At 34.5% G+C, this 17,352-nt stretch overlaps 1 protein-coding gene across 1 annotated transcript in view; it reads right to left on the reverse strand.

The window, feature by feature from the left end:
• ADGRL3 (adhesion G protein-coupled receptor L3) overlaps nucleotides 1–17,352 on the reverse strand; it is an 811,907-nt gene that overhangs the window by 75,659 nt on the left and 718,896 nt on the right. Inside the window, exons 18-19 of the mRNA XM_035004902.1 lie at nucleotides 12,254–12,463; nucleotides 9,039–9,259 (exon numbers count right to left, since the gene is read on the reverse strand). Of these exons, the coding sequence (XP_034860793.1) occupies nucleotides 9,039–9,259; nucleotides 12,254–12,463 (431 nt within the window). The remainder of the gene's footprint in view (nucleotides 1–9,038; nucleotides 9,260–12,253; nucleotides 12,464–17,352) is intronic.

Here is a 17,352-nt window from a genome sequence, read left to right on the forward strand (position 1 = left end):
TTTAAGATATGTCAATTTCTTTTTTAAGGAAAGTCATATGAATATAATTTATTAATATGTTTATAGCAGTACTGTAACAAAAGAGATGACTTGCAGTTGAAAAACAAGTACTTTCTAACCTTACTACATGCTTATTTGAAGTAATACTGAAAAATCTTAAAAGACCAGACATATTTTGGAATTCAAAGGAGTACTTGTCATATATCATAAGCCTTGACTTTTTTTTTCTCATTTGCCTAAATACAAAGATGTCACAAAAATTCTTTTTGTAGCATTTTTTTTCAAATCGTAAAAGCAACATATAATGTTATATATTTGATAAAGTCTTACGACATTAATTTAATATTCTAAAGAACTGGTGAGGGGCGCTTGGGTGGCTCAGTCGGTTAAGCGTCTGTCTTCGGCTCAGGTCGTGATCCCAGGTTCTTGGGATCAAGCCCAGCATCGGGCTCCCTGCTCAGTGGGGAGCCTGCTTCTCCCTCTCCCTCTGCTGCTCCCCCTGCTTGTTCTCTCTCTCTCTGTAAAATAAATAAATAAAATCTTAAAGAAAAAAGAACTGGTGCTAATCCACAAGGACATATTATTCTCTTCCAGAATTATTGTCTTCCAAAATCTAAGAAACATTATTGCATATTAAATAATAACATGCTGATATCTGGATCAGTCTTCCTCAAAAATGTCTGTTACCAATCCAGCAAGTACCACATTCATGTTTACTCAGAAAAGAGAAAAATAAAATAATGAAACAACTTAATTTCTCAAAACAGGACAACCGAAAACCGTACTTCTAAAGCTTATTCTCTTCTACTATTAAACTACTCACCACTTTATTTTCATCAGTCATTTTAAAAATGTATGATTCTGTATTTAGAAAAATGGTAAACCAATTACCCAACATAAATAAATGCCACTTAAAACCTATGTTTTACAAAGCTTTTAGATGACAGTAACATTACCAGAGTGTAGTTTCTTACTCTAAGTTAGCATGTTTCATATAGTGCCATTAAAATGCTTTGGGACATTGTATTTTTGTCGCCTATTTAATTCGCTCTTACCAAAGTAGACATCTGACTATTCACCAGTTTTTTGAAATAACATAAGTTCACACTGGTGTTTGCTTCATTTTCTACAGGACCCTAAATCTCAGATGGAGCCATCCTTGCTGAGTATTCAATGTAGCCTGTAAACAATCTTTGGCTACTATTAGACCATAAAATTTACAAGGCTTAATTATATCAGGTTGTTTATGAGCGTTTATATAATACATAATCTTTTTTTTCTCTGTAACATATGCAGATCTCTTTATATTTCTACTACATATATCTGGGAAGATGGAGAGAGAAAAAAAGGAATAAAGAGAATTGGGGCAAAAAAAAAAAAGGAAGAGAAGAGGAAAAGGGACAAATATATACTTCCGGCATAGTAACTCCAGTTCTAAGCTTACTGCGTAATATGTCTGTTAGGTTCTTTTAGTGCCATTTTCATCACAGCACACTCATGCATCTAACCTTGAAACACTTTGTGAGCAAGTACATGAACTGGAAAAAATATTGGCAGAGCGATGCAGGAATGGATTGTGACCCGTGGTAGTCAAGACTAGAATTTGTGGTTCAGCTACAGTTTTGGATCTTAGAATTCAAAACTAGATCTCATACATAAAATGCAGGTTATGTTGTCTTCATGTGCCCAATATGTTATTTTCTTAAAAACTAAGTTTTTCATTCTTTCTTCAGCAAAATACATCCTACAGTTTTTATGGTGGACTACAATGGTTAGAAAAGCACTATCTGTTTTAATTTATTAATACTAAATGCTGGAATAATTCCCACAGTCCCAGGTTGCTTAAATTAATAGAGGCAGCAGCACAAGAACTGTAAACAGAACTCTATGAATGGATGCTTTTAATACAACTTATTTTACAACTAAAACAATGTTGCTAATCATAAAGTTTGTATTCCTTCATTTGGACCAGCCAAATAAGAGTACCGATAATAATAATAGTTCTAATTTAATAAACGTTTATATATGCCAGAGACTTTATACATATGCTTGCTTAAATATATATACATACATATGCACAGACACATATACATATGTATTTACTCACATACGCAAAAATACATATTCTCAAACTTTGTAATAGTTTTGCAAAGTGCTTACATAGTAACTGCCACATTATAGATTGGAAAATGAAACTCAGGAACACTAACTGACTTGCCCATAGCCACATGACTAATAATTAGTTGAGCCAAATTTTATCCTAGTCTACCTGACTCCGAAGTTCCTGGTGCTACTACGTGTTTCTCAAAGAAAACAATGAGTTACAGAATAAATGAAAGTTCTAGTTTTGCTGAAATTTATAAATTCTCAATGAGTAGATGAGAAATTTATATGCTGTACAGAAAGCATAGATTGTTGAAACATGTCTCAAGTAAAAATATTCAATCTTTTAAAATATAAAGTCATCTCTTGGTAAGTTAGTAAAAATTTAAGTATTTTTAAGCAGCTTTATTGCAATATAATATATTATAAATCATCCATTTAAATATACAATTCGATGTTTTTAGTCTATTTAAAAGTTGTAAAATTATCACCATAATCTAACTTTAGAATATTTTCATGGCACTGAAATGAAACCTTGTACCCACCTAAAGTCACTCCTCACTGTCTCTACCAAATTCACTCACAATGGCTTCCCTACCCACTCCCCAGTCCTAGGAACCACTATAATTTTCTCTCTAAAGGTCTACCTGTTCTGGATGTTTTATATAAATGGGATCATACAATGTACAGTCTTTTATGACTGGATTCTTTCATTTAACATGATGTTTTTATGGTATGATCATCCTGTAGCATGCATCAATACTTCATTCATTTTCATTTCCAAATAATGTTCTATCATACAGATATACCACATTTTGTTTATCTTTTCATCAAATGTTGGAAAAAGTGTTTCCACTTTTTGGATAATATAAATAATAACACCCATGTACAAGTTTTTGAATGAACCTAGATTTTCATTTTTCTTGGGTAAATACCTGGAATTACTGGGTCATATAATAACTATGATTAGCATTTTGAATATCTGTCATACTGTTTCCCAAAGTAGCTAGCTACACAATTTTACATTGCCACTAGGAATATGTGGGGATTCTAATTCATCCACATCTTCATCAACATATGTTATTATCTGTCTTTTTTTACTGTAAACTTCTAGTGGGTGGAGTTATGATACAAAGTGATGTCTAGATGTGGAAGTTATCATATTTCTTTGGTTCCAATAAGAACTTAAGACCAACATTCAACTTAGGGCCAACATTTAACCACATTTTGTAAATAACAGGACAGCAATCCAGATGTTCTCTTAAATAGTTCTGGTATGGCCAACTCCTTAACAGAAAAGATTATTCTCAACCCCAAATTCTTATATATTATGATAATTTTATGCCCAATCAGAGGGTTCCCAACTGATGAAATGATGACACAATAAGCCATCAATCTCTAATACACATATACATAAATCATGCTCTTGGCCTTTAATAAAATAACATATAGACACACAGTATTCCTCACACACATAGTGAATAATCGTCTTGATCTATGTTAGTGAAAAATACTTCTTCATTATCTATCCTATTTCCCATTGGTCAACCTAAAATCAAGGTAATAACATGGTCAGTAAGGTGGATGCTTCATATCAATGAAATGTTACAAGTGGGAATATTTTATAACATATAATAATATGCTTGGAGAACTACTCCAAATTAATATATAATTTCCTGTGAGTGGGTTGAAGTGCTTCGAAATTGTGAAACATACTAAATAAACACGCTGTGCATATAACTTGTAGATACTATCAAGTTCAATGTGTTTTGTTTGTTTGTTTAAGTAAATTCCACCCCAAATGTGGGGCTGGAATTCATGGCCCCAAGATCAAGAGTCTCATGCTCTACAGACTGAGCCAGCCAAGTGCCCCCATCAGGTTCGATGTTCTTTGGTTCAGCTCTTTCTTGAATAATACTATAATCTGGTATTTTAAAGAATCAATAATCACTTTTCTACCCAAATGATTATATTGGTTGAATAATGAAGTGAAAATAAGAAACTGGGGGTGGGGGCAGGGAATGGCTTTTAACTAGCAGAGGAGATCCTACCTCTTTTAGAGTTGTCCTTAAACTAGTGAGCTAGGGAGACAAATACGACTTAATAGATGACTTATAATAATTTTCAGATCATAAAATTTGATTTCAATTAATTTTAAGACCTTGGTTATGCTTCTAGTACTCAAGGATATTCTGATTCGTTATAACTGTTTATGACCTAATTGACATCTTTTGGAAACCCCTTACAAATTTTCAAGCCCATATTTTAAGTCTTGGGCTATTCCTCAGGCTTCACTCCTTTCCAGAGCCCTCCTTCCTTCTGGAACCTGCTCCCACTCCTTTTCCAATCTACCCATCACATTAACCACTCTTTTTTCCATTGTATACTTGGATTGTGAGGGAAGTGGTATAAACTATAAATGTGAAGTTCTCTTTAAATAAAAATTAACTGTTAAAAAAAATTAACTGTTAAAACGGTTTGTATTTTTTTGATAATATTGAGGTAATTAAAGTTTACATGAACTAATTAGTTTCAGGTCATAAAATAAAAGTATCTAGCACAGAATTTCTAAATCAGCCATGTTTAAATTATTGCTAAGTCAATGCCAGCTTTTATCTTCTGACAGTATCATTTATTGGATGGCTTCACTGAATGTGCATATGAATAAGACTATAAGAGAGACTAAGGGAAGATTTAAAAAAAACAGAGATAAAATTGAATAAATGCCTATTGTTAACAGTGCAATTTAGAACTGTGGTCCACTAGCTGAGAGTTTTGTTTTTTTTTTTTTTTTTTTATGATTGTACTGGTCTTCTAATCTAATTTTTTAAATGTCCAAATATTGTGACTAAATGTAATTCTAAATACATTCTCGAGATAATCTCAGTACAGATAAAAAGATTTGATTAAACAACATCAAAAAATAATAATAAAATTCTCTTACAAGTCTTGCAAATTGATGGCAAACTAAGCAACTTCTCAAAATCAAATTATGTGTGCTTTGTGTGTATGTGTTTTGTACATAATAATCGGTTCAACAACCCTAAAATTTCATAGAAAAACACATCATAATCCATCAGTCAGATGGAATATGATAGTTAGCACTATCTGTATCAAAATAACAGTTATCTAACCTACAAAACTAATTTTATTTCTAATTTTATCTCCTACCATTGATATGAATCTCTGCTTTTTAGAATTGTAAGCTATTATTATTACTATTGTTAAAGGTTTCAGCAATAAAACCTCATTGTCAGGATAATAAAATATAATTAGATACATTAAGAGGAAAGAAAAGGGAAGAATGTTTATTATTATTTGGATTAGTATAATATATATTCAATGGTTTATTCTAGATGTACTCTGAGTGGTTGAAACTGAAGTAAAAATTTAATAACAAAGTTCCAAAAATAAGTGAAATAGATTTCTGAGACATAAAAATTCATTGTATTGAGCTTAATAAGAATTTACAGAAAAGGGCTGAAAATATGTGTCTCCCTGAATTCTGGCTAATTCCAGTTTATTTAAGACTGTTTACTTTATATATTTGTATTAAAAACATCAATGTAGCATATAAGAAGGTAACACTGGCAAATAAACAAACAAAAAAACAACAGCACAATTTGAGATAGATTTACATGAGAAAAAGTCATGAGATGAACAGGCAGTCAGGAATGCCATCGACAGTCAAATAAAAGCAATCGAGGATAGTAATAGAAACCAGAACAACAAAGACAGATTTGATAATAAGGAACAAGGTATATAATTCTATATGCAGAAATCCTTTGAGTTCTGTAAAAATTCATTGTTTATATTTTTCTTTGAGAAGATATCTTGATTAAACTCCTGATGGAAAACATGACTTGTTCATTTCACCTTCTCAAGTAAATACAAATGCCTGAATGATGTTTCTTTTTCCACACCTGCTTCCTCAATGGGCAAAATAGACCCTGGATTGGATGCGTTCCCAATTGGTAGAAGTTAAACATTTTTCCCATGTATTCTGGAAGGTTCCTCTGCGGACGATTTATTTACAATGTACAAATGAGACACTAAACACTCTGTGTCTGCCTGGGATAGAATTTTAAAGCAATGTTCCTTATTTTTTTCTCTCCCTCTTTCATCTATCTTCCCTTTTCTCTATATCGGCTTTGCTGCTCTTTGTGTTGGGAAATATCATAATTGTGGAACTGAACTATTATGAAGGCTTATTTTAAAACCGTGCCTGGGAAGTAAATTAGCCTCTATTCTCACACAGTAATAATGTCAGTAAATGAGAGCTTCAGTTTTGGTGCAGGAAATTAAAGCAATGATGGCCAAAGCTTGAACAGTCACAAGAGACTTATATATTATTGATTCTAAGAAAAGATAGATCCCTACTATCCAGAAAATGACATCGGTCTCAAAATAAATGATTAAAACGCAAAGCAAGTGAGTTTGAGTCAGTTTAGGAACAGGAAAATTTGCAAATATCTAAAAAGATAAAAACAACAACATATAAAAGCAAATCAAGGGCTGCAAGAGAGCAAAATGGAATTTCTTAAGAACAATATTTGAATAGTAGAAGGTCACAAATCACTATATCACGCAATTTGATATCTTAGAGGGGATATGCATTAATTAAAATGTAAAATCCTATGACCTAAGGGGAATGACTGCTAGTGGGTTTCTTTTTCAGGTGATGAAAAGGTTTTAAAATGAGGTGGTGGTGATGGGTGCATAACACTGTGAATGTACTAAAAACTACTGAAGTATACACTCTAAAAGAGTGTATTTTATGGTATGTGAATTATATCAGTAAAGGTATTATTTTTTTTAAAAAGTCTGATCTACCTAATTTCCCCTCACCTCAGAGGTCCTTAGAAGCAAGCATTTTAATATTTTTATCTAATCCTAATTCTTTCCAAAGTTGTCACTGGGATCCACAAAATGAACTCAGATTTGACCACAATTCATAAAGGTTGGATTAAAAAATAATTAGTATTAGTTATGTTTAGACAAATGGCCTTTTATAGCCTTCCCTGTACTAAAGAAAGAAAAATTCAACAGAAGTGAGATGGTCTTCTTTCAACCGTATTGTTGGTGCCTCTGAACCGACACATATTCTACTTTATGCTCCGAATAATGCTTCTGCTTGTCTTCCCTCCTTATGAATCCTCTCTTCTGGGAAGTGAGCTGCTTTATTGCCAGCATATTCAGGCTGCTGATTGCTGGTGGAAAGTCATGAAATTTGGCTTATTAACTTTTGTACAAATTGATGTTATCTAACCTCATCTGAGCTTTCACTACTGCTTGGAAATCTTTTAATTAATGTCTAATTGACTCCTTAACACATTTTCCATAGTGCTCATTTCAAGACTTTTCAAATCTCCTGTCCTCTCAACGTGACCTCGCCTACTCACACAGCAAAAGTCAGCTTCTTCTACTTGATGGAAAAGTGGTTCCACTTTGAAATTCATCTTATCTGTTCTTTCCTTCACACTCATCTCAGAAGAGAGGGGTCATTTTACTTTTCCAAAACCATTCCTAGTTCAGTGGAAATAAATCTGATTTATTTTATCACACATCTGCCACTATCTAGCTCTATAACCATGGGCAAGGCAATTAATTTACCTGGTCCTTGATTTTTTCATCTGTGAAATTAATGTCTTGGGCTAGGTGAATTGCAAAGCCACTTCCTGTATTAAATCAAGGTTTTCTTAATCTTATGTATAATCTTATGCCTTTCTATTCCTTTAGGACCTTTCACTTTCATTCAGCCTCTCCATATATTACATACAAATGAGGCATAAGATATTTTCCCTCTATTAATCTCCTCCTATCACACTGATTCTTCCCACCCCTAGACATTTTTTGGACTTCATTTTTAAAAATTCTTCTTCATTACTGTAACCACAAGTTAATCTTTTCACTATTTCTCAATCAAACTTTTTCAGGGTATAGGTAATACTTTTAAGACTCTACTTTCTTGCTATTGACTTATTTCTTTGAAACTTCCAATTTGGCTTCTGCTTCCAGCACTGTCAAAATAATTGTTGCAAAGGACAAATAATTTTTCCTCAGTGCTTATCCTACTTGAATTATCTTTGATATAGAACACCGCAGATGGTGTTCTGAAACACCATCTTGAAATGGCCTTCTCATTCTCTTTTAAGGCTCTCATTCTCTTTTAGGGCTCTTGTCTGTCCTTATTTTTATTTCCCCACCTCAAACTATGTCCTAAATGTGGGCATTCATCGGAACTCTATCTTGGTCTTCTTTCTAATCTTTTTCTATTGAAACTTTCATTCATTCTCAGGATGCCAACTGTTATATTGATGTGGATTACAAAAATATTTTTCACTGAATTCCTTTCCAGTATGCTGGACATCACTTCATGTATGTCTCACCAATCTGAGTGTATAGTGAAAATAACATTCATCACTACAACCCAATACCCACCTAGGAAAAAAAAGGGGAGGGGGAATTACAAGTTGCCCCTGCTCCTATTGTTTTTCTTTCTGTTAATGATATAAATTTTTTTCCAGTGACTAGAACTGACAGGTCAGGAAGAAGAGAAGCCATTAATATCAGGGACTGCACTGTCCTCTGAACACACACTTTCTGACATAGCTAGTTCTTCATTTGACAAATGTCTCAATGCTCTGAAAGATATTAAAGCACTCATCTTCTTATAATTACTCAAGGCTCTGATGTAGCTGTGGGAAAATTAAGCTGTTTTAAACAGCATCCTACTGAATCTCAGGATTTTTCTTCTCTTTCTATATCATAACAAAAGTATAACCATGAATTGAATTATCCCCAGTTGCTTCTCCAGTTCAATCATTTCTTGCTGGGAGGTATTATAAAGACCTTAGCTTCCAAGAAAATCCAAAGCATTTATTTCAACTAGATTTCAAAAGAGAGGGAAAAGAGGAAAGAAATGATAAACTCACACTTTATCTGTTCCGTAACTCCTATAGTCTACCGCGGCTGACACAGCCACGATGAGTGCGGGCATCCCGTATCCCACTAGGTAGAAGTATTTCCTCCGGGAATGCTCGCTCTCGAAAACCTCCACCAGCATGATGTAGAGTTGCACTCCCTCCAGGAACATCCAGGTGAAGGCGGCCAGGAAGAAGAAATGTAAGAGGGCAGCGAAAACAGCACAAGCAATCTAGGGAAGGGAACAAAGGACTCCAGTAACAACCAAATGAAATATTCTCAACTACCATAACATCAAAATAAACATTTATCAAGACTGTGGTAACATAAGAGGTCTGCAAAAGAATAATCTAGACAAGATTCTTACAATTCAGATATTAAAACCTAATTAAATATAACCTATCTTTCAAAACCACATTTAACATTTTATTAATAATAGCTTAGAGATGACAGCATAGGATGATAAGGAAACATTATTATTATTTTTTATTAATTTTTTCTTATTACTGAGATTAGTCTAAAGTTTTAAAAACAGTATCTCATGCATTATTTTTCTTGGCCATAATCATGTGTGTTGTATCATTAAGTTCTTCAACTGTAAATGAAAAAGAAACATTAAAACCAAGGAGAATAAAAGCTCTTAAAGTTAAAAAATGTAATAATTACAGTATTTTGTGATGGGGTCATTACTTCGTTATTACTATTTGCTGATTTACTTCTTCCCTGCCTGATTTCAGAAAGGATTTAAGATGGCATTGAGAAGTTCATGCTGCAAAGTATAAAAGTAGGTCTGGTTAAAATAAAATAAAATGTTCCAGAGTGCTTTCTTTCTCTCATTTTTCTGTTATTGTAAGAAATGTTGGGCTAGACAAGCTTGGTCAAAAAAGACAGCTTGTCCTTATTTTGGCATATTCTCTAAGGCACTACAAGTTTCATCCGACCATATATTAATTTTCTTATGTCAATTCTGAAATTCTCACTCCTTGGGGGGAAGTGGGGGTCTTTATTTTTTATTTAAGAAATCCTAGGGGCGCGTGGGTGGAGCAGTCAGTTAGGCTTCTGACTCTTGGTTTCAGCTCAGGTTGTGGTCTTGGGGATTGTAGGATCAAGCCTGGTGGGGCTCCACGCTCAGCATGGAGTCTGCTTAGGATCTCTCCCTCTCCCTCTGCCTTTACCCGCCCCCCCATGTGCACACTCTCTCTCTCTCTCAACTAAATAAGTAAATCTTAAAAAAAAAAAAAAAGAAATCCTAACTAAAATCTATATCTCCTACTAGAAAAGGGCAACAAATTTATAGACATTATCAGATTATAATGGATTCAATGATGAGTGTGATCCTTGAGAAAGAGACAAAGGGCAGGTCAGTTTCCTTGAGTGGGAGAAATGACAATGAAGGGAGATGAGGATGTCCAATGTCAGCAGGCTAGAGAGAAAGCAGAGCCTAACCACCACCTAAGAGTCAGAAAAAGGACACCTATCCAGGAACAAAAAGAAAGACAAGTTGAGCTAAGATGTACTCTACTCCAACTTTTCATATCAATCTTTGTTCTCTATGCTACTTGTCAGAAGTTAGTTTTGTGCAGTACGCAACATGTGGTAAAATTTGTCATACCATATGGAAACAAAAGTAAGAATACGGTTTCTAAATGAAAAGAAATCACAAGGCTTTTGAATTGCAGGTTAACAAGAGAATGAAATGATTTCTTCTTGGAAAATAACACAGTTTTCCATTTCTTGCTTTTTAGAGTTAGAACTTCAACTATTAATTTTTGTTATCAGAAGGCTTCACTTTTTTGGGAAAAGAAATGTGCTCTTTGATTGCTTATTCATATGTATGCATTTATGGGAAAAGCTGTCACATTTGTATATGATAACCAATTAAAAGTATAATCACCATAATTGTACCCTTTACAGCCATTAATCATGGATGTGTAATCACAAACATGAATCCAACTGCATTTTTATTGTAAAGTACTCCATACTTATGGACACATACCAGAGAACAGCATTAAGTGAATGAATTACTTATAATGCCTACACGTCTTCTAAAAAATGGAAGTTTTCTTTTCAATTATAGTTTTAGTCATGAGACCGACCATGGACTATGAATCTTAAGTCAATAGAGCGGGCCTCACAAAAAGTGTAAGTAGGTGTAGAGTCTGTTGAGTAATTAGATACTATCTGTTACTCATATTTTCTGTTTGGTTTTACCAAAAGCAGTTGGTTAGTGCTGCCTCTTTCCCTGCCTTTCTTCCCCTACTTCCTTCTGTTCCTCCTCTTCTTTATTTTCTGATATGACTAAACGTAGTTTGTAGTAAAGTACAAAGCTGACATTAGAGGTGTAAACAGAACTTGTGCAAATATAAAGTGTCAAACAAAATTTGGGAAGAGTTTATAAATTCTAAAAATGACCTATCGTTTGAACTATTTTCCAAATCTGTCAATTCGAAAAACTCACTTTAGATGTTTTAAATATGATATAAACTGTTTTTTTTTTTAAGTATATGATAGGGAACCTGGCTGGCTAAGTGGGAAAAGCATGCAACTCTTGATCTTGGGGTCATGGGTTTGAGCCCCACTTTGGGTATAGAGATTACTAAAAAAAAAAAAAAATAGACTTTTAAAAAAAAGCCTGTGATAAACTTCGAAAAATGACAGTTATATAAATTAGGAAAGACACCTTTCCATTCCCCAAATGATTTTACTTAACTTTCCTCAATATTCTGTTCTGACAAAAGCAAAGCAAAACATGGGGCACCTGGGTGGCTCAGTCGTTAAGCGTCTGCCTTCGGTTCAGGTCATGATCCCAGGGTCCTGGGATCGAGCCCCCGCATCGGGCTCTCTGCTCGGCGGGAAGCCTGCTTCTCCCTCTCCCACTCCCCCTGCTTGTGTTCCCTCCCTTGCTGTTCTCTCTCTCTCAAATAAATAAAATCTTAAAAACAAAACAAAACAAACACACACACACAAACTAATGAGGAGACACGGTTCTTGAGAAAGGCAAGGTTATGAACAGAATTTCTCAAGAAATATACAGTCATACATCCCTAACATTCACTGCTTCTTTACAATAATGGGGTTAAAAAAAAAGGGAAAACGGAACAAGATCTGAAAATTAATAACAATCTTAGACAACTGGAAGAGAGGGTACTTTCAAACAAGAATATTTCAAGTACTGGAAAGCTGGAAATCGAGACATTTTTTCCTATTATCAGTGTAAGTTGCTTACTGGTTGGTCAGTTCGGTTGATCCCGATCAGGAAGAGCAGTTCAGCTACAAAAAGGCTGATGCAGAGGTTCTTATGGATGGTATTACGGTCACTCTGGAGCCCGCGGAAAAAGCAAAATGTGAAGATGCAAATCAGGAGACAAACAAGCGACAGCAAAATTCCAACCCACGTGATCACATCCAGAAGAAGGTCATGGACTGCATCACTGTGCTGGAAATACAACAGAAAAGCCATAAGTTGCAATTATGCATAACAAATTGTGAAGTCTTATGAGGACCTGGATTCACGGAGCGTGATTTTCATAATGTACTACATATCCTATGCACGCACAGTGAATAAGATAATTTAATTATTTGGGTTTTCTAGGTCATAGGTAAAGCATTTAATATTCTCCCTGAGGTGTAAATCAGTTTGATATTCAGGGATGACAATAGTGTTTGCACTTTTCTTGGTTATATGTATTTTCAGGATACAAATATTTGAAGCAAATCAACATAATTCTGGCCTACGATTTCAGGAAAAAGCTTTATTTTTTCAACTCATATCACTTTTATAGGCTATTTTTTTTTTTGACAACTTGCACTAAGGAATACTCTAAAAAATTAAGTTATACACTTAGGGAAGTGGTGTTTCAACTAAAATGCTTTTTAAATCACCAAGGGACTTTTTAATAAAAAAATACAATTGTTCTGTCATTTAAGTTCTTTATCAGAATCTCCAAGGTTGAGTTCATAAAAGTATGCATTTTTATAAAGATTCCCAGTTAATTCTGATGAACAGCCACATATGCATACCATTTATTTAGTGGAAGATCTAAAAGAATGAGGATATTCACTGGATTTATATTCATATTGAATGGCTTAAGGAGATCAGGAAGTTTGATCCTTGAAGGGTTTTGCATGAATAGAGCCTGTTATACACAGATGGAAAATAAGCATTCAGTATTACTATCCCCGATAGCAGCATAAAACAGGGCTAATAAAAAGAAAAAGCTCATAAAAGCTTCTGTACTAAAAGTGGATTTTGGGGGGGCTCTGTTAAAATAGTCCTGTGAGTTCCATTCCTTTCGTGTACCTTGTTCTGTGTACTATCTCATTTCTGCCCTTGTTCTAAGACTCCAAACTCTATTCCTTCCCTATGGTAGTTTGTCTCTACCCAAAACCACTTCTGCGAAGCATTAGAATTTATAGTGGCCCAACATATCAGTATGCCAAGATGTTGGAACACAGGTGAGAAATTGTCTATGACTACCAATGTTTCTTTTCTTTGTAGGTTTCTTGAAAAGCCCTGAAGACCTAATTTCCATAAGTAGGGGAACAAATAAATAATGGTTGATTTATAGAAATGATATTCTGAAGAGTAATAGAAAATCAGTGATCTAAATTTATAGTCACAAACATGGATACTTCTCAAAAACCTAGTATTAGATTTTTTAAAAGTGTAAGTGGCAAAGGACCTATATGGTATAATGCCATTTATACAAAATTTAAAAAAACAGAAAACAATGACATTGATTTTTATGGATATATGCTTAAGTAGGAAAAGTGTAACATAAGCATGGGGAATTTTTTAGTTGAAACAAAGCAATGTGTTTCTAATTGACATCTTTTTCAGCTGTGTAGATCATACACACTGATTTTTATTTTAGGATGGAAATTACTACATATAGTTGTCTTCCACACTGTTAGCTCACTTTAAAAATACATAAATATCCAGGTTTTCTAGTGTTGTTTGTTTTTATTCAAACTTCATACTTTTCTGCTTTATACAAAACTCATACAAAGATTATTCTGAATATGGAAATTCTTACAAGCCAGTCACTATGCTGTAACCTAAATCATAGGTCTTCTCAAATCGCCAGGTAAGTCTTCACAGTTATTTGATAAAGAACTCTGCTAGAACACTGTCAGTGAAACAGTTCTGAAATATTCCTGCATAACTCTAGATATATTTCTCGGAAGGAGCTCAAATCATGAAAGAAAACTACATGAAATTTCGCTATAACTGCTTTGTTCTCCAGGGAACATTACTAAAGTCGTGTTGGGTCTCAGATACCTTAAATTACTTTTACTGTTTGAGAGTGGAAAGTGGTTAGTGCTACCTGGTTCCCTGAACAGAGGGCTATTTGCTCTCTTCTTTGACTCAAAGGAAAGATGCTGTGATTGAGTATCAAGCACCAATGTTCAGCACAGCAGTCTTCTATAATGGGAAAAATGGCAGGTATAACACATTCTCAAATGTATCCTAAAGAACTAAAACACTAACAAAACAAAAAAAAAAAAAAAAAGAAAGAAAGAAAGAAAAGAAGAAACCAAAAAATTCCTGCCTTTGTCTGGGTAGTTGCATTATTAGAAATGTATTTACTTTACTCAGTGCCTTCATAAGTCCTTCAAAAACCCCATGCAGAGTTATTAAGAGAAGAACACCAGATGTCAAAACATCAGTACGAAAAGTACATTACACTCAAAGACAGAACACAAGAGTCTACTGATTAATTCGCCTTTCGGGTATTACCATCTAGCTCAGAAAACATCAGCACCAACTACCTTGTGTGTACTATACTGTGAGAGCAGGACCCTTCAAACACAACCCAACCCTTGAATTTTATAAATAAGATGAAAGGAATAGAACAATGGATATTAAATGCCAAAAAGAGCTGTGAGAATAGCCCTCTTTATAACAGTGCGCCATAACAGAAATTCCAGGAGGCCAAGCCATGAAAAACACCACCACCACCACCACCACCAACAACAACAAAAACCCTTCAAGAGGATGACCTAAGAGTTTCATTAGGTTTGGTTGTAATAGTGGATGACCAGTTGAATGAAACTCTTAGGTATGGTTGTAACAATGTGATAACGGATCACACGTATTCTTATTTCCAAAGTTCTACATTTGTGAGCACTGCACTATATTATTACTTAATCACCTACAATATGCACTATATACCATTATGTGCCTTACTAATTTTATATCTTATTAATGTTATATGCCAGCACCTAGTACTGGGCTTGACACAAAAAGATGCTTAAGAAATATTTGTTTTTGAATGATGGCAATAATCCCCTCTGCTTAGACCAAATGCCTTAGAGCTGAATTCTCTATGTCAGTATAGCTCTGCATTCATTTAATCTCCACTGGATGTTAAAAAAGGTATCAAATATTATATGTCCCAAACTAAGCCCCTCATCATATCCTGCTTTTCCCTCTACCATCCAGAAAAACTTCTCTTCCCTCTGTTTTTCCATTTCAATAAACAACAACTTCACTCTTTGAGGTATTCTTGCCCAAAACTTAGGAGTCATATTGATTCTTCTCTTTCATTAAGAATCCCTGAGGAAATCTTGTAGGCCTGCCTTCTACATCTGGCCATTGCTCATCACCTCAACTACACCAAATTGGTTGGAGCTACCCATTTTTTAAGAGCCTCCTAGCTGATCTTCCCACTTTGACCCCTGCCCCCCTTCCCTCTATATTCAACAGGGCAGAGAAATTCTTTTTAAATGTAATTCAGGGAATATGACTCATTGATGAAAGGCATCCAATGTTTTCCATTTCAATGAAAGTAAAAACCACTCTTCCCCTTGTTTCTTAAATTCCACATTATCAGTGAGATCATATGATAATTGTCTTTCTCTGATTGACTTAGGATCATAGGGGAAGAGAGGAAAAAATGAAACAAGATGAAACCAGAGAGAGACAAACCATAAGAGACTCTTAATCTTAGGAAACAAACTGAAGGTTGATGGAGGGAATGGGGGAGGGGGAATGGGGTAATTGGGTGATGGACATTGGGGAGGGTATGTGTTGTAATGAGCACTGGGTATTATAGAAGACTGATGAATCACAGACCTGTACCCCTGAAACAAATAATACATTATATGTTAATTAAAAAAAAAAAGAAAGTAAAAACCAAAGTCTTTCAAGGGTCTACAAGGCACTGTAACATCTGCATATCTGTGATATCATTTCCTATTCTCTCCTTCATTCAGTTCATTCCACCTAGTTGGCCTGCTCCATCCTGTGAATATGCTGCAAATATTCTAGTCTCAGAGGCTTTGCCTTTGATGTTCCTTTGGCCTAGAATGCCCTTTCAAAAGATAGCTGCATGGCTTACTTGCTACTCTCCTTCAGTCCCTCATTCAAATGTTACCTTCTCACAGAGCATTTTTTTGAGTCACCATATTTAAAAAATTGCAAACACCTTTTCCCTGTTCTTTTTCTCTATTACTTTCCTTGCATTATTTTTCTCATCAGCACTTAATCTACACTATATATTTTGTTAATGTTGCTTGTTGATTGTCTGTATCTCCCACTAGAAGGTACATTCCAAGAGAATAAGTTGTTTTATCTCTTCTGATCACCAATGTATCCACAGGTCCTACAAAATTGTCTACCATAGAGTGGATGCACAATTAATGTGTTGACTAAATAAATGAATCTCTCTTAAATTATCCCCACCTTCTAGAATGGATTTCAATTATAACCTAAAAGTTGTATCATACTGCCCATTACACAATCTTTGGGACTCTTAAATCTCGGGTTCTTAAATCACCTACTCTAAGATCTTAAGTAAAAGATAAAATTAGAGCTGGAGAATGAGAAAGTTGTTACACCATAATATCTTAAGATACGTCGAAATGTCAAGCTGTTAAACAATTATGACAATGGAGACCAAACTATGCATGGAAGAAGACTTCAGGAGTAAATCGTAGAGTCCTTTTAAAAGCATGGATTTAACCTTGTCAGTCCAATTTCACAACTGTTACCTTGAATAAACTACTTAACCTTTTGAGTATCAAAAGCCTCATACACGTAGAGATAAAATAAGGCTTCAGATTCTTATGATAAGTAATTAAGATAATATATATGAAAGCAAAAAATATATATATGAAAGTGAGAAAGTCAATTTTTTTGTTTGATTGTTTTGAGAAATGTGGGATCTTTCATGTAATTCTTACACAAGGTCAATGTTTCTTACTTCCTTTTTAAATTTGAAAACAGGGGCACCTGGGTGGCTCAGTAGTTAAGCATCTGCCTTTGGCTCAGGTCATGATCTCAGGGCCCTGGGATGGAGCCCCATTTTGGGCTCCTTGCTC

This window comes from Mirounga leonina, unplaced genomic scaffold (assembly GCF_011800145.1).
Source record: "Mirounga leonina isolate KUSES-001 unplaced genomic scaffold, KU_Mleo_1.0 Mir_129, whole genome shotgun sequence".
Taxonomy (NCBI): Eukaryota; Metazoa; Chordata; class Mammalia; order Carnivora; family Phocidae; genus Mirounga; species Mirounga leonina.